This window comes from Lepisma saccharinum, chromosome 30 (genome assembly GCF_977018435.1).
Source record: "Lepisma saccharinum chromosome 30, izLepSacc3.1, whole genome shotgun sequence".
In the NCBI taxonomy this organism is placed as follows: Eukaryota; Metazoa; Arthropoda; class Insecta; order Zygentoma; family Lepismatidae; genus Lepisma; species Lepisma saccharinum.
The window spans coordinates 2,721,371-2,748,546 of NC_139258.1; the positions used below are offsets into that span (position 1 = coordinate 2,721,371).

The 27,176-nt window shown below is 40.3% G+C and overlaps 2 protein-coding genes across 9 annotated transcripts in view; one reads left to right on the forward strand and one right to left on the reverse strand.

The window, feature by feature from the left end:
- Positions 1-161, reverse strand: part of LOC145981803 (multiple PDZ domain protein-like) — a 963,820-nt gene extending 963,659 nt beyond the window's left edge. For 2 of the 4 annotated variants that reach the window (XM_083115230.1, XM_083115226.1), the window contains exon 1: positions 8-161. The gene's annotated coding sequence lies outside the window, so the exon portion shown is untranslated. The remainder of the gene's footprint in view (positions 1-7) is intronic. The other 2 variants (XM_083115228.1, XM_083115229.1) reach the window with 1 other exon arrangement.
- A 575-nt stretch (positions 162-736) lies between these two features.
- bisc (TM2 domain-containing protein 1 biscotti) overlaps positions 737-27,176 on the forward strand; it is a 33,116-nt gene continuing 6,676 nt past the window's right edge. The window contains exons 1-3 of one of the 5 annotated variants that reach the window (XM_083115071.1): positions 737-757; positions 18,047-18,303; positions 26,061-26,142. In XM_083115071.1, coding sequence (XP_082971197.1) covers positions 18,096-18,303; positions 26,061-26,142 — 290 coding nt within the window. In that variant the 5' untranslated portion in view covers positions 737-757; positions 18,047-18,095. Of the gene's footprint in view, positions 758-783; positions 1,026-18,046; positions 18,304-26,060; positions 26,143-27,176 lie in introns of those variants that run through there. The other 4 variants (XM_083115066.1, XM_083115067.1, XM_083115068.1 and 1 more) reach the window with 4 other exon arrangements.

The window sequence follows — 27,176 nt, forward strand, 5'->3', positions numbered from 1 at the left end:
TACTCACTCCTCTTCCTTCACGAGAAAAGCACTTTACGCATTACTCAAAATGTTTCAAATGCTATTTTTTAACCAATTTGTCGCTCCAATAAATGCATGGAAGCAAAAGCACCTTACAAGGTAAATTGCTTCCAGGTGGAAGATTTTCCGGTGATTCCGGGAGAAATTGCTGCGTTGCCATATCGTTGCATTACGTTCTTGCTTGAGCATTTTCTCCAACAAATCTGAGCGTGACATGATCATGTGCTTTCTCATGATTGTAACGTATAACTTAAACTATATTGTAGTATAATCTTGCTCGTAAGCAAACGTAATTTCGGTTCATATGTTTACAAATAAAGGCAACGCAGCAGTAGCTGCACTGCAGTGTATGTACAGTGGGATCCATGAGTATTACCGTGCAAATTGTCCATCACCATGTTCGTGCACTTTATTAAAAGAAAACTCAAAACAAGCTGTTGACAACTTCTGCACCAGCATACATAAAAATGCATATCTTAAAAACACATAGGATGTAAGAAAAAAATTAATAAAAATAGTCATGGACAATTTTCAGGGTAATACTCATGGATCCCACTGTACATACTCTCTCTGACAGTGCAGTGCAAGGCAAGGAAAGGATTTCTAGAGTTAAAAAGGGTTCAAATAATTTCACTCGGATCTGTTTATGTTTTAATGTCATTTATAACCCAATTTTAAGTCAATGGGCATCTTCGCGAAAAAACTCGCGCAGCGGCACAGACTATTTGCCAAATTAGTATTTACCCGTATTTACGTGTGTACAGCTCATATTATAATCTGTGATGTGACTGTATTGTGTTGATATTTCGTTGCTTCAATGTAGCTTGGTACTTATTTATTAATAATTTCAAAAGTATGTTCTAACCTAGTATGATTTTATTTGAAGTGCAAGAAAAATATGATTTATATACTCGTTGATATAGCTGTAAGCTTGTAGGAGCATGACTGTATCTACTTCAAGTTATACGAGCCGCATGAAATTACTTTTTTTCCCAAGAGGTAGGGTACGTAATACGAAATATTATTTTGTTTTTAGTCATATTTCTTCTATGTGGCTTACAAAGGTAACTAGTTCAAGGAATAATAATAAATGAACAACTGATTTTATGGACAATACCATATTTAAAGTTACGGAAATGATTGTTTTCGACATGCAAACAGCATATTTACTCTCTTTAAAATTTATGGCCGCGACTATTTTCACCAGGTGCGGAGAACAGTTTATGGGGCTATTTTCACCAGCAAAAGTAATTACCTGACTATAGCATTGTATTTGGCGTAAGTTCCTTTTATTGTGTTGCGATTTCATCATGCTACGAATGAAATTTTTGGTAATTATGCGATATCGCCCGAACACCTCTCACTCGTTTATTTCGTTAATTTTAGCATAGATACTTACCTATTATGCATTGCGGAAGATTCTTTAAGGTGAAGGTATGTCTTTTCCCATAAAATAGTGCCAACTTTTCATATTACGAGTCATTATTTGTCTTCCTTGTTCTGCTTGGGTAACAGACAATATGGCGTGCACTCGTCATGGATCATCGCGCGTCGTACTTGTGTTTTATCGATTTGGAGTGGGTATGCAGTGTTTCAACCTTCTTCACTGAAAAATACCTACTTTCGTGTTCATTATGTCATCACAAACCTTTGACGGATAGCCCCAAAAATTATTCACGATAGCCCCACAGACCATTTCCGGTTAGGTTAGGTAAGAATAGATAAAAAAAAAAGGCACGTTTGGAAACACTGGCGAGGCCGCGTGACTTTCGATGTTTGCGCCATCTGCAGGTACATAATGGAAACAACGACACAATGTTGTCGCTTTACAGAAAATGCAATTTCCTTATAGCTATAAAAAGTGATTATTTCTTGTTCTGCAGCATTCTATGGTGGAGTTTTCAGTTTCCGCGAAAGAAAATACCTTGAAGAACTTCGACAATGCTACAGAAACTTATTTCAGTAAGTAGTTTCTCCTGTAAATTTGAAGAAATCCGTTCGGGCGATATCGCATATTTACCATGTTGGTAATTTTTAAGTTTTTTTTTTTTTCAACTTAAATAACATTTTGTCGAAATCCAAACAGTGCTCATTATGTTAAGGAAGGTTCAAATTTCGTGTGATAATCATTGCCAAAATTCTACGATAATTACTCTTCCTGGTAGGAAAATTTGAAAAAAAAAAAAATCATAAAACAATCGGAACCTTTACCCACAATTTAATCAAGGAGTCCCAAGTTCGATATCTGTTGGAGGCACATTGTGGTTTGGATCCAATTTTAAAATGTATGCCCAACTGTGCATAAATTGGACTTAAAATCTCATTGGCAGTAGTACTTAAGTTACTGCTGAGGAGTTGATTTAAATTAAAAATTGGTGGAACTACTACTGTCACCAAGTATTGAGAATAGCAGAAAGTGCTAAGGTAAGACTCTACTTTACGTCCTTTTCCTAAGGAATATGTGTCATATCGTTGGAAAGGTTATTGTATAAGGAATTCAACAACGTAAATCCCAAAGCGAGGAAAAATTACCTGGAGGAGTTAATCGATAAAAACCGATGTTGTCCGGATGTGCGTAATTGAACATACTGTGCTGGGCAGAGCGGTAGCGAAGGGTTAAGAATATTCAGAGCATGAGACTCCCAGGGTTCATTCTTCTCCGCTGCCACTCCGACCAGGCACTGGGAAAGGGTAGCTGCCATTCACTATTACTATTGTTGGTAAAAAGAATAAAAATAAATAGCTGTGAATTTATACTATAATCTATTCTAGAATTAAATAAACAAAATCAATAGGTACAACTCTCCCACCCATTTTTGTTTACATAAACTAAAACCCCATTGGCCAAGAAAAAAAAAAAATTGAAATAGCTATTTGAAATTTTAAGTTTAGTTCAGTTCGTGCACGTTCCAGATTCAACTAGATAAATTTTTGGTCCACACGCTTAACTTCACATTTTCTCAGTCCGTGAGGGTCTAGTAGACGCGGGGCGATAGTAAGAAATGCCACTGGCACTACTGAAGTCGGGCTTCACTTACTTGTCTGGATCAGCTATCTCCCCTCGGCGTAGCACAACTCAATGGAAGATGAGTCTTCCCATCCACTGTACTTGTGTTCTATCCACTTCACCACAGGACACAAAGGACAACGAAAGTTTGTAACGAACCCGTCTCGTCACAAATTATACGAGTCGCACCTCTATTTTCATGAACATTCTAAGAATATAAGAATTTGAGATTTATCAAAATCTCAAAGATGAGTTCCACCTCTATTTTGGGAAACTTATTTTAGAAATATACTTTTATTAGTTTATTACTTCTCCACCCGTCTTCGCTAGCGTCGCAGACCCTATATAAAGGCCAAAGCTTAGCTGGCAAGTGAGATAGACTCCGCCTGCGGGCGAGAGAAGGTGCCCTCCGCTAACGCGAGAGTCCAAGCACCACAGAAGGAAGTTCCGCTCCATCTTCGGATGAGAGAAGGTGCGCTCCGCAAACGCGAGAGTCCAAGCACCGCAGATGACAAGGTGTGCTCCGCTTCGGCGAGAGACCAAGCACCACAGATGAAGGACTCCGCTTTCGGGCGAGAGGAGGTGCGCTCCGCTCCGGCGAGAGACCAAGCACCTCAAAGGAAACTCACTCCGCCGCATCCCGCGAACCAAGAGTAATAAGGGCTCCATCTTCGGATGAGAGAAGCTGAGCTCCGTCTACGGACGAGAGATGAGGCTGGACTCTGTCCACGAGTCAGAGAATCCGCTCCATCTTCGGATGAGAGATAGCCTCGCTCCATCTTCGGATGAGAGATGTCACGCTCCGTCTCAGGACGAGAGAAGTGAACTTGGCACACCAAGGACACACTCCACCCTCGGGTGAGAGAAGTGACTAAATCAGTTTCCCTTTACTCCTTTCTCCCCCCCCCCACCATCGTCCAACAGCGTTGTAAAAATTTATGAATTACTGTTTTAGGATATACCTTAGTAACTAGTTTCAAAAATGTAAACGTTGGAGTTGCAATGTATCTAGGTAAATTAGGAATAGACTAAGTTTATCCTTTGTATAACTTTTCTGTGTTTGTTTCTGAACTTTGTTGTTAAATAAAATTTTATATATTAAAGTCTATCCTGCGTATCGCTCCGGCCAAGCTTTTGGGCGCTATCCTTTCATCTGGCCACATACACCCGAACCCTGAGTGTAATAGAGTCTCATACCACCGCTGGAGAAAAGGTTAGCATTATGGGTAATCTTGTAACGACGGTATCTCGTGTGACAGAGAGATACGTAAGTCCTAAGCCTGTGTCTATGCCTATGCCGATGGACAAAGTGATGCGAGAAGGACGTTACAAGTTATTTGGCGCCCAACGTGGGGCCCGAAAGTGTAAGACCGGAGAGAATTGGACTGTTTTAAAAACGAGTGGCCCGAAAGTTCAAAAGCCCGATAGTGCAAACGTAAAAGCCCGAAAGTTTCAAACCGTAAGGCTCGATGCGGAAATAAATATAGTTCGAGCGTTTCAAGATAAGTGGCGCCTTAATATGGACTGTTTTTAAAACGTGAGGATAGTGCCAACGTAAAGGCCCGACAGTTGCTTAGACTAGAAAGTGCAAAATCCGAGAGACATGGACTGTTTAAAGTTATTTGGCCCGATAGTGCAAAACTAGCACAGACACCGTTTCATAAAGTTTAATGGCCCGATCGACCGAAAGTGCAAGGAAGTGGAAGCAGAAAGAACTGTGCATTGTGACTGTTTAGAGGGACTGACCAGTGAAAGTTAAAATCTAAGGACTGTCCAGGTAAAGTGAATAGTTTATGGCAGTCGCCTTGTAATGAAATTATGGTGTTGAAGGACTGTGAATTTTAGTGCACTCTTATACAGCATAGTTAAGACTACAAGTGGAAAAAGTGAATATACTCATTTTAGGGATCTATGAAGAATGGAAAAGAAGAAGCATGGAGGATGAAGTTAAAGAAGAGTAATACTAGTGCAGGAAATAAATATTAAATAAACCTGACCCAGCAAAATTACTATTGCTATATTTAAAGTATAGTGTTGCACCTTAAAGTGGAGAAAATCGAATTTGTTAACAAAACTTCTGGAAAAGTTATTGAACAAAGATACCGATGAAAGGCTTGTGGGCAGCGAGATTACTAGAAGAATGTCTTTAAGTAAGACTTGAGTTAGTGCAGTGGTCTAAGTACCATAATTCCTTCGAGTGCAGTAAGGCCAGAGAGGCATACCAGAGTGATAGGCTCCGAAGAAGAAATGAAGCCAAAGGTGCTTCCTGGGTATTTAATCTCCAATGTAAGACTTGGGTAGCTTACGAGAAGCCATTAAGATGTGATGAGTAGCTTATGCTCAACCCGCCAAATATGCATTTCCTTTTTAAAAGAGGGAAGAGTTATAAACAATAATTTTAAAAAAAGGTAGTTTTGTTAAAATTGTTCTAACTTCAGAGGTGCAATGGCAACGCTGTGAAATAAGTTGGTATTACTTTTTCCAGGGATGTATATGAAGTTCTAAGTAGATGCCTATAGGTGGTGATAGTGTGCTTCACTAGCATTTAATAAACTACAAGCCTGGGTAAGAATCAGTTGAGAGCCGGATTGTGACTTGTTAACTTCGTGGGCCGGATCAAAAGATGGATAAAGCTTTGAAGAAGTTTCCCGACGTTCAGAAGTTGAAAGACAGACTTAAGCTGGAGAATCCTAAGATGAAATGGTGGAGTAATACCATACCGAAACCCCAGTGTCACCTCGTCCGAAAGGAGCAGCAACCTAAGCAGATCCGAATTATACCTCCTCCCACCAAGGACCCGGAGACTACCCAAAGAGGAAGGAACTGGATGTCACGTCTCAAAGGATCGCTAATCCGGAACATCGCCACTGAAGATATCAATCGTGGATACAGTGTCTTACCCTACTCCCCTTCCCATCCAGGAGTAATGGACTTAACCAAAGTTGTGCCTAAATCACGTAAACCAGTGCAAACCTGTACAAAACTGGTTGACACCAGTACGCCAGTTCAAGCAATGACACGTGATGGACTGAAACCTAAGGCTGTTGTGGTTCCCAGACCGTTAAGTGCAGTTGAAGATACTTCCCCAGCTGAAACAAGAAGCCAGGAGAAATTAACTGAAGAACCAGGAGCCAGTTCAAGTGCGGAACTTCTAGTGTGGATTGATAAAGTTCGACAGTTGGAAGCAGAAAACAGGAAACTGCAGTCTACCATGCGAGACCTGACTCATGCAGAACAAGCTTGGGATACCCCAAAACCAATTGCCAAGGCGGGAGAGCTGTCAGTCGTCCCACCCATGAAGGTCACTAAGAAGAAAGACGTCGTACCCCAGGTTCGTCAAGATGTCCGAACTGAAACAAACAAAATTAAACCTTCCGATAAGCTGAACTGGAAGGGAGACGAAGCATTGTTGGCAACTCAGTTGAAGGCCATTTTACAAGGCAAGCCGAGGCCTTATGTACAAACTATTTCCATCCTCAGGAAGCAGAATATCCGAGTGCCTAGGAGGTTTCCATTTATTAAATTTTTAAAGCAAGAAGGACTTTTGTTATGAACATTTGAATTGATGTAAAATGAGTTATGTTCAACTCGTATTACTAGTTCTGAACTAAGTATTTTTCATTGTTAACTTGTTTAATGTGAAAGAAGTTATGATAATTTATCTTATGTAACATTTATAGTATAATGTTTCTAGAGTTCTGTATGAGAACATATGTTTAATTGTTGTCAGGTTAACTTTCTAATCAAAATCTTTTTTATTAAAATAAAAATATAGAGGTGATAAATTTTAAATCAAAAGATTTTCCCCGAAGGAAGGGGTTATTGTAACGAACCCGTCTCGTCACAAATTATACGAGTCGCACCTCTATTTTCATGAACATTCTAAGAATATAAGAATTTGAGATTTATCAAAATCTCAAAGATGAGTTCCACCTCTATTTTGGGAAACTTATTTTAGAAATATACTTTTATTAGTTTATTACTTCTCCACCCGTCTTCGCTAGCGTCGCAGACCCTATATAAAGGCCAAAGCTTAGCTGGCAAGTGAGATAGACTCCGCCTGCGGGCGAGAGAAGGTGCCCTCCGCTAACGCGAGAGTCCAAGCACCACAGAAGGAAGTTCCGCTCCATCTTCGGATGAGAGAAGGTGCGCTCCGCAAACGCGAGAGTCCAAGCACCGCAGATGACAAGGTGTGCTCCGCTTCGGCGAGAGACCAAGCACCACAGATGAAGGACTCCGCTTTCGGGCGAGAGGAGGTGCGCTCCGCTCCGGCGAGAGACCAAGCACCTCAAAGGAAACTCACTCCGCCGCATCCCGCGAACCAAGAGTAATAAGGGCTCCATCTTCGGATGAGAGAAGCTGAGCTCCGTCTACGGACGAGAGATGAGGCTGGACTCTGTCCACGAGTCAGAGAATCCGCTCCATCTTCGGATGAGAGATAGCCTCGCTCCATCTTCGGATGAGAGATGTCACGCTCCGTCTCAGGACGAGAGAAGTGAACTTGGCACACCAAGGACACACTCCACCCTCGGGTGAGAGAAGTGACTAAATCAGTTTCCCTTTACTCCTTTCTCCCCCCCCCCCCACCATCGTCCAACAGCGTTGTAAAAATTTATGAATTACTGTTTTAGGATATACCTTAGTAACTAGTTTCAAAAATGTAAACGTTGGAGTTGCAATGTATCTAGGTAAATTAGGAATAGACTAAGTTTATCCTTTGTATAACTTTTCTGTGTTTGTTTCTGAACTTTGTTGTTAAATAAAATTTTATATATTAAAGTCTATCCTGCGTATCGCTCCGGCCAAGCTTTTGGGCGCTATCCTTTCATCTGGCCACATACACCCGAACCCTGAGTGTAATAGAGTCTCATACCACCGCTGGAGAAAAGGTTAGCATTATGGGTAATCTTGTAACGACGGTATCTCGTGTGACAGAGAGATACGTAATTCCTAAGCCTGTGTCTATGCCTATGCCGATGGACAAAGTGATGCGAGAAGGACGTTACAAGTTCTTCTCCTTCCCTCACTTAACACAATTTTTCAATCCTCCTCTCGTCAGATCTCAAAACACACTCCTTTGGAAAACGCACGTTTTTCTCTTCCAACACAATTTTCTTAAAGAAGGGGAAGAGATAGCCAATCAGTTCGTCAGTTTTATCGCCCTTTGGCTCCTCTGTCGTCTCTTGGACCAATGGTCACCCGTCTTTCATGGTTCCATTTAACATTTTGCACAAAAAGAAGAAAAAAAAGTCACTTCTTGGAGACCCCTCTTTTCACCACACACACAACTGCCAACTCGAGTCCTTATTTACCCCTAACTGTTCCTGTATAAAATCTATGTTGAAGCTATTGCACTCTATTATTCCATGTATAAAAACTCATCACGCCTATGCAATGGATAGAGGATCCGATTATTAATTATTTGAACAAAATTATGACAATGTAAAGTTTAGTTAATTATATGGGGGTTTGGTTATGCTGGATTCTGGGGTGTCGCTGGAATGTAGGAGTTGGGGTAGCCGTACGGCCTCTCTGTCTCCTGGGTCGGCAACGAAAAAAAAAACAAGAAACGGTCGACTAAGAAAAACGAAGAGAAAAAAAAAAATGATGGGCTTGCCAATGGAAAGAAAATACGAAAAATCAATAGCATAACCTACTAATAATAACAAAATGAAGGTGCGCAGTACAGATGCCCCCCCATGCGAGCATACGTAGAAGGACGTGGGTTTGCATGGAAGTAGTACGCGCTGAAGTGATATAAAATGTTATGTAAAACGACAATAAAAACATTATGTTTGAAAATTTACAAAGATTATGTACTTATACAGCATCAGGCCACAAAACTATACTATTTCTATGTGCTGCGCTGCTCGCTACGACCTATCAATATAGTTAATTATGCTGGTTATAATATCCAATGAACGATTACATACATATTTATATTAATTTTCTTGCAATACTAACATGAATACAAATTATTACTTATTTCAACTTGTGCAACATTTCCTTTTAAAACAAAATATAAATGAGACATCGACATTACTTAAAAATATTATAAAACGAACATAAAATATGATTGATTTGAATTATCTATGCCACTATTAATTAAGTCTTATACATTCAAACCTTCATGACAATTGCTACATTTTATATATATATAAAAAAAACAACAACATAAGTTCACATAGTTTTGATATCATGCCTATTTATCTTCCTGGTCTCTGTCATCTTCCTTCCAGGTGATGTAGGGCCTGAGGTTACTGGTGTTATGAATCCCCATGTCTTTTCCTGTTTTGACATCCTGGAGCGAGTACACATTCTGCCCTGTAACCTTCGCCACCTTGTATGGACCCGTATACAGGTGAACAAACTTCTTGCATATGCCTCTTTGCGGGTCAGATACAGGAAATGTCTTCTTCAATACTAAGTCACCCTCTGAGAAGACAGTAAGTTTTCCCTTGTCGTATCTGGCCTTCCTCTTCGCAGCTGCTTTCGTGAGGTTGCCTCTAGCGAGTTCGAGTTTAAGCTGGTAATCTCGTTCCTCTGACAGTCTGGGTAGCTTGAATAGCCTCATCAGCTCTTGCTTAGGACTCCGACAATGGAAGAGCTCATATGCGGAAAACCCGGTCTCCTCTCTGTGCGCCAGGTTCAAATATTTGACCACATCTCCCACGTGTTCTGGCCACCTTTTGTGGTTTTCACTGCAGTATGCCCTGAAGAGTCGTGACAACTCACGCATAGATCTTTCCACAGGGTTGCTTTTCGGCGATTTCACACTAATAAACTTCACCTCGATTCCCTTTTGTTCCAGCGTTTCTTTCCATTTCTTGCTTGTGAATTGCGTCCCTTTGTCAGTCAGCACTGTCTGTAGATTCGGACACATCAAAAGGAATTCGTTAATCAGTTTGTTCAGGGTAGCATTTGTGGTGGCCCTTTTTATGCAGTATACCACTAAGAATTTGCTAAAACATCCTGCACAACAAAACAGTATTGTAATCCGTACTTAGCCACCGGCAGCGGACCATGCAAGTCACAACTGATTAGCTCACCAGGTGTTCTGGCTAGAACTGGGAACATTTCCCCTTTTACTTTAGCTTGTACGGCTTTTGTCCTTTGACACGTATCACACGCGTTTACGTAAGCTCGTACTTGCTTTCTTAACGCCTTCCACGTAAAGAATTCAGTGATTGCCATTAGTGTTTTCTTTTGACCAAAGTGCCCTAGTCCATGAAAATATTGAATGACCTTCTCAGTCAGTGACCTCGGCGTGCAAATTTTGAGTGCCCCCCTTTCACTTTTACACAGGACATCATCTTTTAATTGGTATTTTTCTCTGTTCTCTGTTGTGTCTCCATTCGTTTCGCCTTGTTCCAACTTTTGTATTATTTCTAATAACTCAGGATCCCTTCTTTGCATGTTTGCGACATCGTGCATTCCACGAATCAAATCATCAGGTGGTCGTGACACAATCGCAGCGACTATTTCACATGGCAGTTCTGCGTCATCCTGCCTATCATTCGGTTTGCTCCACGGGTAACGGCTGAAATAATCCGCCATATTCGAGCTTCCCTTGATATACTCAATCAAGTAATCAAAATTCTCCAGCAGCATGAGCCACCTGCTCACTCTTGCATTCGTGATGCGACACCTCAACATAAACTTCAATGCTTGGTGATCGGTTCTTATAATAACCGGCAATCCCCAGACATACACTGCGAATTTCTGTAGCCCAAATAGAATGCTAAGCAGCTCGCGTTCAGTAATGTTGTATCCGCGCTCAGCTTGATTCAACACACGGCTGGCGCACCCAACGATCCTAGGGTTGCCCTCGCTGTCCCTTTGATACAGAATAGCAGCAATGCTTTTCCCCGAGGCGTCACTCTCGAGGAAAAAGGGGGCTTCCTTCATCGGGTGCTTGAGCATTACATTCTTCATGAAAGCCTCTTTAATGGCAAGCCAGGCCTTTTCTTGTTCTGGTCCCCACACGAACCTTGCACCCTTCCTCAATAGTGCTACCAGTGGCACCGTGAACTCGGCGTACCTGTACTGAAAGGCTCGGTAGTAATTAAAGAATCCTAAGGCTGATCTTAACTGTTTCACATTTCGAGGCGCCTGCATGTCGTGAATGGTTTGCAGCTTTTCCGGATCCTTGCATATGCCCTCCGGACTTAAAACAAAGCCAAGTAATTGAACTCTCTTCCTTACAAACTTGCATTTCTTTAGCTTTAGTGTTAGTCCTGCTTCCTTTATCTTCCTCAACACCACTTCCAAGTGTTGCAAGTGAGACTCAAACGTATCGCTGGCCACACAAATGTCATCGCAGAAGTACTCGCAAAACGGTTACACCTCGCTGCCAAGAACCATCTTCAAACACCTCACCGCTCCACTCATGGATGTCTTCAGGCCAAAAGGTAGCCGCGAAAAACAATAACACCAACCTTCATGTACAAAGCCTAAATAACGTTGGTGTTCATCCTTCACTTTTATTTGCCAGAAAAATGACGTAATATCAATGCACGTCACATACGGTTTTCCTTCACACTTCTGTAGAATCTCGAGGGGTGAAGGAGGGCTGTCATATTGTGATAAAACGCTCTTGTTACAAAATCTTAGATCGAGACATACTCTGACCTCGTTCGAGCCCCGCTTCGGCACTATAGTCAGCGGCGATATGTAAGGCGTGTCACTCGGACGTATTATACCCCATTTCAACATATTTTGTATCTGTTGCCTAACTTGATCTCTCACTTTTATTGGTATTGGGTAGATCTTTTGTGCGAACGGCTCTTCGCTGGTCATGGCAATGGAGTGCTCATATCCTGCAACTAGTCCAGGTTCTTCACTGAAAACGTCCATGTGCCGACAGAGGAGTTCCTTCAACTCTGTTTTCTGCACATTTGTCAAACCATCGGCAAGCTGCACGTGCTGTTGCATATCTTCCAGGGTAGCGCAATCCTGGCGTTCCTTCGAGATTGGCTGCCTATTTTCCGCCGGGCGAATATCATTATGGCTGAAACTTTTGCCCAGGATATTTAAATCTGCCACTACGCTTAAATTGCACAGCTCTCTGCACACATCGCTGTTTTCCTCTACCACGAATGGGGCTTCCACACATTGTCCATCTCTCTTCATAACCAGCATGCTCGCTGCATAATTAATATTCGCGTGATATTCTTGTAACACGTCGCTGCCAATAAGGAAGGGTCTTACGAGTGCCTTCACAATTAGGCAATCTATTTCAAATTCTGCCCCCGATATGTTTACCTTTAGCATCGCTTGGGCGATAATCTTGCTGGACTTGTTTCCAAAAGCCGACACCACTCGTAAATCACCCACCTTCAGGAATGGAATAAGCGGGTTTTCCTTTATTAATTCTTGCCAGAGGTCTTCACTCAGAACCGTCGCCGTGGAACCGGAATCTACCAAAACCTTGCAGGGTCTCCCCTCAACCAATATTTCTATTTCAGGCAAACGTGTTTGTTTCACTTTTCGTTTTGTGACGTCATCAACCTGGAGGTCATCAAAAATGGTGCAAATAGCATCGCCGTTGACGGGTTCCTTACTCTTATCATTGTTGGTCGGAAGATAATCTGAATTAGATATCCCATATTCCTTCACCTGCGTTTCACATTCATTATCATTTAATCTGTCTAATCGGTCGCTTCTCCCTCCGTCCTCTCTATTTCCATCCGAGGTGCTGGAGATGATAGGCAGCGTGTTGTTCTCTCCAGCAGCCATAAATCAGGCGTGGAGTGGCGGGGTTTCGTCTTCGACCAAAACCTCGTTAACTTCGAAGCCTGAATCTCGATTGTGAAGACCGCGGCCTCCCTGAGCCGGTCGTCCCCTTCCACCGGGGGGTGGCCATGCACTCTGCCCCCCTCTCCTTCCTCGGTTGTCAGACTCCGCCGTCCTGTCGGGACCGTAGCGCCTGGGTCTGGGGCCATTGTTGGATCGGTCGGTGTGGTAACCCCTGTCTGCCCCCCTCCTTGAGTCATTGTTTTGACGTGCAGAAGTCTGCAACTGGTTCACCTGTCGCGGCCTCCTCTGTTCCTCCCGCGGGGGCAACGTCGCCTGTATTTCTCGCAACAGATTAAGCATTTGTGGCACCGTCTCGACTTTCACACCCAGCAAACACAGCTGTACGTTCCATGGAAATTGGCGTGTGGCTACCTTTACTAAAATCTTCTCCTCAATAGGATCGTCAAGAATTGAGTTCTTTTCCACAAGTTTGGTAAAATATTCGGAGATGGATTGATTTCCGCCGTGATTGTAACGCCCGGAGAAGATCTCGGCTCGGACGCGAAGCATTGTGTCCTGGCTCAGGTATTCCTCCTTGAACTTGGCCACAAACGTCGTGAAGTCCGGCACCGTGCTGTTAACGGCATTGAACCAGGAACCCGCAGCTCCCTTTAGTGACAGACTTGCGACCTGGAGTTGCTGTTTCTGCGGTATTTGCGACAGGGCAAAGTATGTTTTTAAATCATTCAGATACTGATGAGCTTTCAGTTCACTGTCGCCCCCTGAGAAGACCGGAAGTTGTAGTTCACGTGGCTGGAATATGTGAAACTGTTGCCTTCCCGCAACCAACTGAGATTGACCCTGCTCTACATTCATGTGCGAACTTGCACTGCCCCCGTTCGCCCCTGCACTGTACTCTCCGATGTTTGCAGTATCTGCGCGTGCCTGTTCTTGACGATCACTTCGGATCGAAACAGTTTCTTGTTGCAATGCTGACATTTTGTTTCGCAAATCAGTAATTTCTTCCCGAAAGTGAGTGCGTTGAATCTGTCTTTCCTCGCGAAAATCTCGGACCAACTCTTCTCTTATCCGACGAAACTCGCTGTCAACACGTCTTTTTTCTGATGCAGAACTCCGTTCAAACGTGGCACGAACGTCCGCTTGGTCACTCTTTATCTCTTCGAGAGCTTTCTCCATATCATGTTGACCTCCTTTTAACTCTTCCACATCCCTTCGAAGACTGCTAGTTTCGGCTCGGATCTCATTTTGTTCTTCCGTCAGCTCTTTGACTTTCTGTTCTCTGTCATCCAACCGGTCGCACATCTCCTTCCGAAATTCTGCGAACATATTTCGAATTTCATTAAGAATACTAACGTTGCTCGCCGAACTATTGCTGCAAGTGCAATTGCAACATTGTTCCTCTTGTCTGCTCATGTTTTCTGGGTTCTGAACTACTTGCCCCTGAAAAGTGCTGTGGTCGAGAATGGATGAAGCTTCAACGGAACCCACATTTCCCTCTGTTCCAGCCGACTGAATGGACTCGCTTTCCTTACGCTGCTGCTTTGTTGTGCGTTTCTCGGCCTCTGGAGAGTAGTAATATGCCGGTCTTCTTGTTCTCTCTCTCAAACTTTTATTCATTTTGACACTTTATCTATTGAAATACCACAATAGTTCTAATTCTTATTAAAATATCATGCAACACAAATAAAAAAAATAAAAAAATTAAAATACCATCTGTTCTACCGTTGACAAGCCATATCATCCCCTTTTCTTTTCAACTACCATGCAACATACGAATGTAAACAACAAGAAGGATTCGATGACGAGAAAAAAAAAAAGAGAGAAGAAAAAAAAAACAGAAAAAAAATGACCGGGCGCGTGAATTTACCCGCGGAACCAGGGGAAAGAGAGGCCCTGAGCGGAGGGTTTAGAGAAAGAGGAGGGGGTGGGCTGGTCATAAAGCAAAGCTGCTCTCCCTTACAGTGTTGCCTCCTAAATTTTTAAGCAAACAAAAGCACCCTCGATCCTTTGCATCGGCGATCGGGTCGGCCATAGTTTCAACTTCAGACAGCTTCCAAAAGTATTTCCCTTTTCCATTACAAAACTTTACTTTACACAACAGTGGCATTTAAAATATTTAAGCATACGTACATCTTGGATTCTTTCAATTAATCTTAACTGATTAAAATGCCCCATAGGTGGTCGCCATCTGTGCTGGGCAGAGCGGTAGCGAAGGGTTAAGAATATTCAGAGCATGAGACTCCCAGGGTTCATTCTTCTCCGCTGCCACTCCGACCAGGCACTGGGAAAGGGTAGCTGCCATTCACTATTACTATTGTTGGTAAAAAGAATAAAAATAAATAGCTGTGAATTTATACTATAATCTATTCTAGAATTAAATAAACAAAATCAATAGGTACAACTCTCCCACCCATTTTTGTTTACATAAACTAAAACCCCATTGGCCAAGAAAAAAAAAAAATTGAAATAGCTATTTGAAATTTTAAGTTTAGTTCAGTTCGTGCACGTTCCAGATTCAACTAGATAAATTTTTGGTCCACACGCTTAACTTCACATTTTCTCAGTCCGTGAGGGTCTAGTAGACGCGGGGCGATAGTAAGAAATGCCACTGGCACTACTGAAGTCGGGCTTCACTTACTTGTCTGGATCAGCTATCTCCCCTCGGCGTAGCACAACTCAATGGAAGATGAGTCTTCCCATCCACTGTACTTGTGTTCTATCCACTTCACCACAGGACACAAAGGACAACGAAAGTTCTTCTCCTTCCCTCACTTAACACAATTTTTCAATCCTCCTCTCGTCAGATCTCAAAACACACTCCTTTGGAAAACGCACGTTTTTCTCTTCCAACACAATTTTCTTAAAGAAGGGGAAGAGATAGCCAATCAGTTCGTCAGTTTTATCGCCCTTTGGCTCCTCTGTCGTCTCTTGGACCAATGGTCACCCGTCTTTCATGGTTCCATTTAACATTTTGCACAAAAAGAAGAAAAAAAAGTCACTTCTTGGAGACCCCTCTTTTCACCACACACACAACTGCCAACTCGAGTCCTTATTTACCCCTAACTGTTCCTGTATAAAATCTATGTTGAAGCTATTGCACTCTATTATTCCATGTATAAAAACTCATCACGCCTATGCAATGGATAGAGGATCTGATTATTAATTATTTGAACAAAATTATGACAATGTAAAGTTTAGTTAATTATATGGGGGTTTGGTTATGCTGGATTCTGGGGTGTCGCTGGAATGTAGGAGTTGGGGTAGCCGTACGGCCTCTCTGTCTCCTGGGTCGGCAACGAAAAAAAAAAACAAGAAACGGTCGACTAAGAAAAACGAAGAGAAAAAAAAAAATGATGGGCTTGCCAATGGAAAGAAAATACGAAAAATCAATAGCATAACCTACTAATAATAACAAAATGAAGGTGCGCAGTACAATACTTAGGAAATTTTTCGATAATGAAGCACATATTTAGGGGTGAAATGAGTGCTAATGGAACCTAACCTCATAGGCATACCTCGTCCCCGTGAATGGTTCGTGGGGCTACCCGTGCATGGTTTTTGGGGCTAACGTGAATGGTTTGTAGGGCTATCGTGAATGGTTCATGGGGCTACCTGTGAATGGTTAGTGGGGCTATCGTGAACAAAAAGTGTAAAAAGAAAAAGGTACTTACCTGAAGAGATGCCGGCTGTCTGCAAGCACAGTTTTGAACGATGCACTAAATTATTACTGGGGATAAACATATTTTACACTACAAGTTTTTGGAACATGTTCTTCTTCACGCACCATACACATGCACAACGTAAACGAGCAAAGCACACGCATTCACAACCCGGACACAAAGACGAACTTGCAGCGTTGTTAACTCCCATCGGTTACCACCAAAAGGCAGTAAGGACGTAATGTAGAGTCTAGCCAATGCGAAGACCAGAAATTATATGATCTGCTAATGCTAACAGCCCTGAAAGTGACCTGCCTAACCTAACAATGAAAGCATTGAGGAATGCAATATCCCTCCATACTTACGTCATGTGACATATTACCAGCACCAACTCATATTAGAACACCTTGCAGTATCTTTCGAACTTCATAGTGTGCAGAAAAATTACTTGTTGTTGTCCATACGAAAATAAATGCACGCCGACATAAGCTTCTTACACACCAACAACTAGAGAATGCCCACATGCATGTAGTTGGCCAGGTTGTAGATCACACTCAAGCACCATTTAAAATCTGGTGAAAATAGCTCAAAAGCTAGCTTCACAACCTGGTGAAAATAGTCACTCCGAAAATTTATATTGTAGGCATGCTTTATATTTTTTTGTGCAATTTGTATTCTGTACAGGAATTGTCAATCAAAACAGCCTTATTTATTTCAAGGCAATTTTATACTTTGCTGTGTGTTGCAAAATAGTTGGTAAATGTCTGTTATATCGAAGACACATTTCTATCGGATATTTTCAGTTTTAAATGGTTCGTACTTACCAATTGTGTATTGCGGAACATAGTTGAAGGTGCCATTATGCTTTTTACACAAAAATAACTTCGATTTTTCACATTACGAGTAATTCTTTTGAGTCCTTTCTTCCGTTGCGGAACATACAATATGGCACGCACAGCTGTGGATTAACGTGCGTCGTGCTTGTGTTTTGTCGATTTGGAGTGTGTATGTAGTGTTTCAACCTTCTTAATCGAAAAATACCTACTTTCGTGTTCATTATGTCATCACAAACCATTGATGGATAGCCCCAAAAACCATTCACGATAGCCCCACAGACCATTTCCGGCAAGGTTAGGTTAGGTTGTGTTAGGTAAGCTTAGTTAAAAAAATTAAAAAAATTAAAATTCTTATTAAAAAAGAGGCACGTTTGGAAACACTGGCGAGACAGCATGAATTTCGACACTCACGCCATCTGCAGGTACATAATGGAAACAACGGCATAATGTTGTCGCTTTGCACAAAATGCAAGTTTATTATATCAAAAGTGCTTATTTCTTGTTGTGCAGCATTCTACGGTGAGAAAATACCTCCACGAACTTTCAAAATGCTACAGAAACTCATTTCCGTAAGTAGTTTCTTCTGTAAAAATGAAGAAATGTGTCTCCGATATAACAGACATTTACCAAATAGTTAAATATGCCAACTTGATGCAACATAAATTTTTAAAAAATACCAACCATATTGAAATAAAAGTAATTTATGAAAAATCAATGTTATAGTAATGATTTTAAACTATTGAAAACTCTTTTATCTTTTTTAGGTGTGCAATGTTGAAGTTGCTGGCAGAGTAATTATGCTTTGCAATCAGGATGAGTCTTATACACAAATCCAGCATATTGTTACTTCTAGCGAGTGTTGCTTTGCCAAGCACAAGAGAAGACGGCCCCCACACTGTAACCGTGAACTGCAACAGGACACTGAGGATGGGGCAGTACATTTGCCCTGATCCAGAATACAACTTCATTGACCCGGCAACCCAACAGCCAATGGGATGCAGTAAGAACAATTCTGCAAGAGGTATGCAATCGAGGCTAAAGCCCATTTTACACGGAAGCATTTCATGTAACATTTTGGTTAGCTTTTTCGATTACAATGTGTAATAGATACTGCACGATGGCACTTCAAGTTACACCATCTATGGTGAGTGCACGGTGTTCACAATTGAAACAACTAAAACATTCTTCCATACGTGTACAGTACACATTATAAAGTATGTATTTAACCTTCAAGTAGGTAGGTGGCCAAATTGTACACAAGTGGGTAGTGGAGTGCTCATGACACCCCACAGAAAAAATACACTTAGTTATATTTCTAACAATTATAACTGTAATATATGTAATTTTACATTATTTGTACGGTTGTAAGATTGCGAATAATGAAAATAACAAACGTTGAAACTTTTTAAGGACATTTTTATAATTTTCCTTTTTCCTTCTATTTTATAGGGACAATTCCTTATTTTATTGTTTTTTTTACTTTTCCTTCCAAACAGAATATGCAATAGTTACTGAAAAGTAACATATGTATTAAACAAATGTACAAGGATTTATATTTAATCATTACTAATTAAATGGTAAAACATGAACATGAATTTGAGGCTACAAAAATATAGAAAACAGATACAGGCCTATAATTAGTGTGGGAGCACTAATTCCTCACTGTCACTTTCTTCTGCACTATTAACCACGTCCAATAACTCTAATAGCTTTTTGACACATTCATGTTCTTTCTTGTATTCCATTTCGAAGAAAAGAAAAGCCACAAGTATTGCAACACTCGAGCAAAATAAAGTTTAAAACAATATGCAAGTAGGTAGGTAGGGTGCTGTTAACACCCCAGAACGTGGAGCTCTTTGTTATTATGGACCAGCGTACAACAATCAGGTGATTAAAAGACCTACCCCTCAAGGAGTAAACAATATGAAGGTAACGGAAAGATGAACAGTGTTGCCAACTTATAAGACTATTTTTTAAAACAATTTTTAGACCTTGGGTGTTGTGGCCACCCCACATACCCACTTAAAGGTTAAGCAGTGCCATTGATTTGTACCTAATACAGTTTTATAGGAAACGTTATTCCTCTCGGTTGAATAGTTATAGTGTTTTAAAATTATGAAGTGATACATTGTTTACATCTCACGCGGCTGCCATTACATCTGCACCCATAACCAAGGGCTAGCTTACAGTTGGTTATGGAACTGAAATAGGATGGATCCTATCCATCAGAAATGCCATAAAATTTTTCACTTTGCATGGTAGTATTATGGTCATGGCATACATGTCGTCTAAAGCTGACATTATACATAATGGCACTCTTACATTATAACATGAAAGCATAAACAGCATATTTTGATGCTGGACTATGTTGCAATTTTGTGGTTGTAATATCACCTTTATGTACCAAGTACACTTTGATACACATGGTGGAAAATTATCAGTAAAAGTCAGTTTTTCAACATAGTCTGTAATTTGTTAGTATTTGTAAAAAGTGGTCGGTAAAGTCAGTATTATTTTTAAAAAACGGTCTGCAAACACTGTAATTTTTGTATCCACGACTGCACTTTCTGATTTTTTAAGATAAATTTGTAACTCATTTACACCTTCCCAGTGAGTGTTATCCATTCTTTCTTTATTTAGAGCTTGAGAGTATTAGCTTTCTTCAATTACCGAAGAGTTCTAATATTACTGCCTCACAGCCACATTTCCTTCTATGGAGAAAACAACAGATGAAGTGAGAAACGAGAGTTTATTAATAATACTTTTTGAACAAAGACCAAAGACAAACTTAAAAATACAACATGTTTTGCATTTTAATATCTGCTACACACTACAGTAAACCCTCATTAACACAAATATCAAGGGACTGAAAAATCAAGAGTTCGTGTTAAAAAAATTCTTGCTAACCGGGGACTCAATTTTATTGTTGCAATACATTTCTACACATTAACCATTTACAATACGTATTATATATGTCATCTTAGAAAACAGTACTACAGTAATTAACTTTTAAAAAAAAAACACTCACAGATCATTTTCTCTGAAAAATTTCTGTATATTGCGCTTGCAGACGGGAACGCAAATGCCTGGTAACGTTCTAAAGTGTCCAATATAATAGAAAAACACATCTGAATTTGTTGGTTAAATACGTATAAGCTCATTGTTGACACGGTGATCCCAATTGTCGAGCAATTGCACCCAAGTTTTAATCTTGATGTGACTCGTACTGGCTATGTTTTAAAGAACACATTGTTTATCTGAATCTGTTGTTTACAATACTGTATAAGTTGATTGTTGACAAGATGATAGAGATTGTTGGGGGATTTCTTACATACCTAGCAAAGGAACAACAGAAAAAAATATGAAAAACTTTGAAGTTCGTGTTAAATGAGATATAATAATGCAATGGACTAAGAAACAGTTCGTAATTCGTCGTAACTGAAATTCGCGTTAACCGATAAAACTTTCCATAAGATATAATACAATCCCTGCCGGGACCAACATTTTGTTCATGTTAACCGAGTGTTCGTCTTAACCGAGTTTGTGTTAACGGGGGTTTACTGTATTTGGTAATAAATGATTGTTTTATTGCCTCACATAATTCTGTACTATTATGAAATCATTGTTTTGTCAAAAAAAATGTGTGGTGGCTGGCTGTGTTGATGGTGGAGGCCAGAAAATAATTTAGAACAAATTAATTTTGACTTTTAGGATGATAATTTAATGTGGTTTAAATAAATAGGTTAGAAAATAGTTAATTTTTCATTTTTTTTAAAAATATATTTTAGTCAGTTAAAACACAAGTTTTGATAACTTGACAAGTTTCCACTCCTGATTATACATATTTTTGTATCTATGTTGAGGTATTTTTATTATTTACATATAAACTATGTGGTATCACTCGTGAATTTAACCTTTGAATAACAAGGCTGTGTGATAGGAACAAATTTAACAAGGTGTCACAGATGACACCTACCTTATTTCTAATTTTTGCACCCATATCCACTTCCAATTTTGCAAATGAATACCTTTAGAAAGAATATCTAATGCCAAAATGTCAAAGGAATATGCGTCAATAATATCATCAGGGATGAACACAGAAAATATATCTTCTGTCCTAAGCTCCCTGTCTCTTCCTTTTGGTCTAGGCAGGTGGGTCACTAGATTCCTGTTGGAGTTGTAGATTTTGTGCTACTCAATGGTCTGTCTGCCTAGACAAATCTGTACACAAAGTGAAATGTATATCATCTTCAACTTCCATATCATTTTCATAAGTGGCATCGAGTCATCAAAAGTTGGTACCACCGCATCGCCAGCGAGATACTCTTCGTAGTGTTCATCTGAGAAAAGGCAGTCCTCTGTTTCACCTGAACTACCACTATCATTACCACTTGCTTTTCCTTGCCTTATCAGTTCATATCCCTTCCTTGGTAATAAATCACGAATTCGTAGTCATGGCTACGGTAACAGTTGGAACCAAGGGCACCCACCCAATTTTTTCTCAGGGGGGGAGGCACTTTTATTATTATTATTGCTATTTCTATTATCATTACTACTGTTTTTTTTAATTACATACATTTGTAATTTCCATATTCTGTATATCTAGCTATTCGAACGAGGGTGTACCCAAAAAAAGCTGATTTTTTTTTTTTTTAACGAAACAACCTTATCACCTTCAAAGTACTCTCCGTGACACTTAATACATTTGTCCAATCTGTGATTCCATTCTTGGAAACATTTTTTTAACTCATCTGTTGTGATGGCTGACAGCTCCTTCCTAGTTTTTTTTTTTTTCCTTCACCTCTTCAAATTGCTGTCCCTTCGTGTCCCTCTTCATTCGGGGAAACAAAAATAATAAGCACCATGTCTCGTCACCAGTAATGACCTTGGAAAAAAGTCTGGGTCGATTCAGAGCTCTTCTTTCAAATCACGGCATGTTTCCACTCGACACTCTTTTCGCTGGTCACTCAGATTCTGAGGCACAAATTTTGCAGTGACCCTTCTCATTCCCAAATCTTCCGTTAAAATTTACTGAAATGAGCTCCAAGATAGTCCAGATAACGTCCCCAACTCTTCAATGGTCCGTCATCGGTCTTCGAGCACAAGTTCACGAATTTTGTCGACATTTTTGTCCGTTCTGGAAGTTAACGGATGTCCAGAACAAGGTTGTCATCAATCGACATGTCACCTTTTTTGAAGCGAGAAAACCACTCGTACACTTGAGTTTTCCCCCATAGCACTGTCCTTGTAATCTGTGTTCAACATCGCAAAAGTTTCTGCGACATTTTTCCCTAGCAGGAAACAAAATTTCACAGCCGCACACTGTTCTCTTACATCGGCCATCACAAAAAACGAGTTGCGAGCAAAACTGCTTTTACGAAAAAAAAATCACCAGAAACAACCTTCCCCGGTGAAGCCACTGGGTTCACTGAACTCACGAGTTGCTCCACGTTTGCCTAGTGGGAAAAATTTGTACTATGGAAGCTCCGCCCAGTGTAGTGCTATTCCAGTTTTTTTTTTGGTACCCCTCGTATACAATTTGCATAACTGTATCTTAACATTAATTCATGTAGGACAAAAAGCTGTTTTTTTATAGTTAGATAATCAGTGTAAAATAACACTAAGCTTAAATGTAACCCTACTACAAATAAAAATAATAATTATAATAGTTGCTGTAACTTACGGCGTGTAAGTCGCAGAAAACAATACTTTTTGTTATAAAATATATCTACAATTTCACCATTTGAATTACATTAACTCTTTCCAGAAAAATCAGGAGGAGGGGGGCAAGTGCCCCTTGCCCCCCTCCTCTGTAGGTACCCATGGTTGGGACACAAACAACAAGGTAGTCAACAAGATACCTATGTGCACAGGAATGACACAACAGAAAAAATTATGGAAAACTTTGAAAGTTCGTGTTAAATGAGATCTAATGACGCAACGGTGTAAAAAACAGTTCGTAATTCGTGGTTACCGAAATTCGCATTAACCGACAAAACTTTCTATAAGATATAATAAATACATCCCTGCCAGGACCAACTATTTATTGTAGAGAGTAGAAGTTAGTTTTGGGGGCAGAGGGGGAGGGGTCAGGCAGGTTGCACAATTACCAGGAGAAGAAAAATGGAAAAATTAAATTTTATCTGAATATATATTTAGTAAGTCAGTATTGTCTGTCATAATCTAATTGCACTTGTATGTAAGTGGAATGTCAAAGTTTTTCTTCCTTGGTGTTTTACTCAGAGTAATGAAACATCAACCCTCTACGATAAACATTTCTCATTTGATGATGTTTTTGTATATGTCCTCATATTTAAGATACTCGCTTTTTTAATATTTACATTGCATTAATTTGTAAATTTCTGCTTGATACAGCAACGCACAAACATCTGGCATAACTTTTTTTTTTCCAAGATTTCAGAATCTTTTAATTACCATTATAGTCTTCCCATGCCAAAGTGACAGTGGGCCTCCCCCATGGTGCAGTGGTAGCGTCATTGCCTTGTAATCAAGGGGTCCCGGGTTCGATACCCGGTGGAGGCACAAGTGGTTCGGATCCCACTTTAAACTGTAGGTTCAGTCCCGATTAGCCTTACTGTGCATAAAGTGGACTTAAAACAGCAACTCAAACCAAACCAAACCAAAGCCAAAGTGACAGCCTGGTGCACGTGGTTGTTCTAGGTGTCACTTCTGCATGGCAACTGAACATGTGATTGCCAAATCATGGCTGTGTTGTGGGGGAGAGTTGGAAACATCCATTTGAATTATTGGGTCAAAAGGGACCACAAATAGTTCCATTAAGTAGGAGAGGTGGCAGGGGGGTTGCATTCCCACTACATTGAACAAAAAAGCAAGAAAACAAAGGTCTGCAATGTTATTGAAATCTGGTTCTGGCATTGGATGTATTGATAAAAATGGCAAGTGGAAAGGGGGGAAGGGGGTCATTCCCACTACAGTGAACGCTGTAATAACTTGATCATGGTATCCTATTGATTATACCTTTTAATATACATGTAATTTTATAGCATCATATACACACATACAGGGTAAGTCAAAATATTGGACCCGATTACAGAAATTTATTCGGTGAAATCTAATAAACATATGTTATTGTGAGACATGCGCTTCAAAAGGTTAACTTTCAAAGTTAGTTTCCATGCAGTGTTTCCACTTTCTACCGCTAGGATCAGCAGCGAGCACCGAGCAGGAAAATGGCGTTGACTGGAGAACAGAGATCTTTCTGTTTGCTTGATTATCATGTGAACAAGTCTGAATAGTGTGCAACGGCATTTCCGTACCAAATATCGGAGAGAACCACGTACGGGGAAGGCCATTCGTAAATGATATGAACATTTCAGAGATTCGGGCTGCATCTGTAAACTAAAATCGACTGGCCGTCGGTCAACTGGGGAAGAGACAGTGGAACGAGTGCGGAGTCCTCAGAAGTCCACCTACCGGGCAGCGAGAGAACTTCAACTTCCACAGGAAACTGTCTGGCGGGTTCTGCGAAAACGTTTACAAATGAAACCCTACCGCTTGCAACTAGTTCAAACCTTAAGAGACACTGATTATGCTTTGCGCGCGTCCTTCTGTGCTGATTTCCTCGCATTAATGGAAATGGATGGGTTCTCTGAGAGGTTAATTTACAGTGATAAAGCAACTTTTCACCTTTCAGGGAAAGTGAATAGACACAACGTAAGGATTTGGGGAACTGCTAACCCCCGTGAATTTGTGGAAGACGAACGCGATTCTCCCAAAGTGAATGCCTTTTGTGCTATTTCCCATGAAAAGATTTATGGACCCTTTTTCTTCCATGAACGTACTGTGACAGGACTTGTTTTCCTTGATACGCTGCTACTATGGCTCCTTCCACAGCTTGCAGAGGATAGCGCAGATTTCATTCTCCAATTGGATGGTGCCCTGCGCATTACCATGGCAGCGTTCGGGACCATCTCAATGGGGTATTGGAACAACGTTGGATAGGCCGTGCATCTCCGAAGGATCGAACTCTCCTTCATTGGCCACCTCGTTCCCCCGACTTGACCCCATGTGATTTCTTCATGTGGGGTTTTGTCAAGGATCATGTTTACGTACCACCACTTCCAACAACATTGGATGACCTGCATGCCCGCATCACAGCAGCCATTGCTGATATTGACCGCAACATGCTACACAAGGTTTGGCAGGAGATAGACTATCGGCTTGATGAGTGCCGTGTTACGCGAGGTGCTTACATAGAACACTTGTGATTTGTTTGAAAAAAACTTTGACAGTTTACCTTTCTTAGCACATGTCTCACAATATCATTTGTTTATTATATTTCACAGAATAAATGTCTGAAATCGGGTCCATCATTTTGACTTACCCTATATAGCATATCTCATTATGTGTTTTCATTAAAGAAGATCGTTGTTAGTTTGGTCCCCACAGGTATTGACACTTCAGATGTGGTAATTTTCTGACAGAAAAATAACTGTCAGTTGCAACCTTGAATATATAGCGCATGGCAGCAGGATATAAATGCAGTCTTTCAAGGACTGGTATGGAACAAGACTTCAAGAAGCAAAATGTTTCAAGGAAAGTTGTTAGTTTTCATGTCCTGTACATATGAAATTTGTCGGTGAATGCGAGGAAGAAGGGCTGGTATAAAGATGAGAATCAAATAGAAAAACTCTACTTCCTTCTAAATTTTTACACACACATTATGTATATGTGCATGTGTATAGATATGTACATAAATACCTGTGTGTGTATAAACAGATTATATTTTTTTTTCAGTGCTGTGCAGGGCCTCTGACAGCATAATTTGTGAGGAGACAAAGAATTCAACTTTCTGGCGTGACACTCCATGCAAGTGGACGTAAGTGTGGTTAAAATTAATAATAATTTATACACAACATATACTGTGAATCAATTTTGCACACAATGATTTGGTGGATTTCATAGAGTATCCATTAAGATAAGACACATTAATCAGTACTGTATCGACTGGTAAAATTGGCAATAAAATTCTACCTGTTTCAATAAGCAGCTTCTAATGAATGTACATGCCTGTAAACTTATTTTCTTTATGAATATAAAAGTTTTCTTTAACACGTTAGCTGCCACGTGAGTTGTATTTAACTAGCCCTAGTTTTTTGCCCGGGACCTCATGAAGCTTATTTAACTCACACACCTCTGTACCTTGGAAACCTCATGGTGCACAGGTAACATACATGTTACGTTAAGAGGGGCCCAACAGGCAAAAACTTTGCACATGGTTCAGGAAAATCTTATTTAGTGATGCTGTTATTATTGCAATTAATATAAACAATTTTAAAAACTTATTTTATATTTACGTATTTTTGCCTTTCACCTTTTGGATCCCAAGCGTCTCGATCGAGATACCTAAAAGTAACCGTCATGGTCCCAAGCATCTCGATCGAGATGCTGTGTCAAGGTCGTAGTGTTTACCTTATAACTTTTCGATTTTTGGCTAGAATTTCGATTTTTTTATATATTGTTCCTAACACATGTATTTAACAGAAATGTTTCTTGCACCTGTTTTTTTTCTTCATGAAAATGGAGGTGAAAAGGCGGGAAAAGGGACTTCTCTTTTGCGTCTCTTTTCAAGGGGAAAATATAAATTTCAAACATTTCAACAATTTTTTAAAATAATTTTTTGGGGTTTTGTCCCTTCCCCCTCCATATATACACCAAATTTGCATAAATTTTGCATTTTGTGCATTTTGACATTTTTTCCAGGGGGGAAATGCTTTTTTTTAAGAAAAGTATTTTTGAGGGGATTTCCCCCCTTTCCCCCTCCATATGTACGCCGAATGTGCATAAATTATATATCGTCTGAATCTGTGATTCATTCTGCGTACAACGGTATATAGTTCATATCTCCAGGGC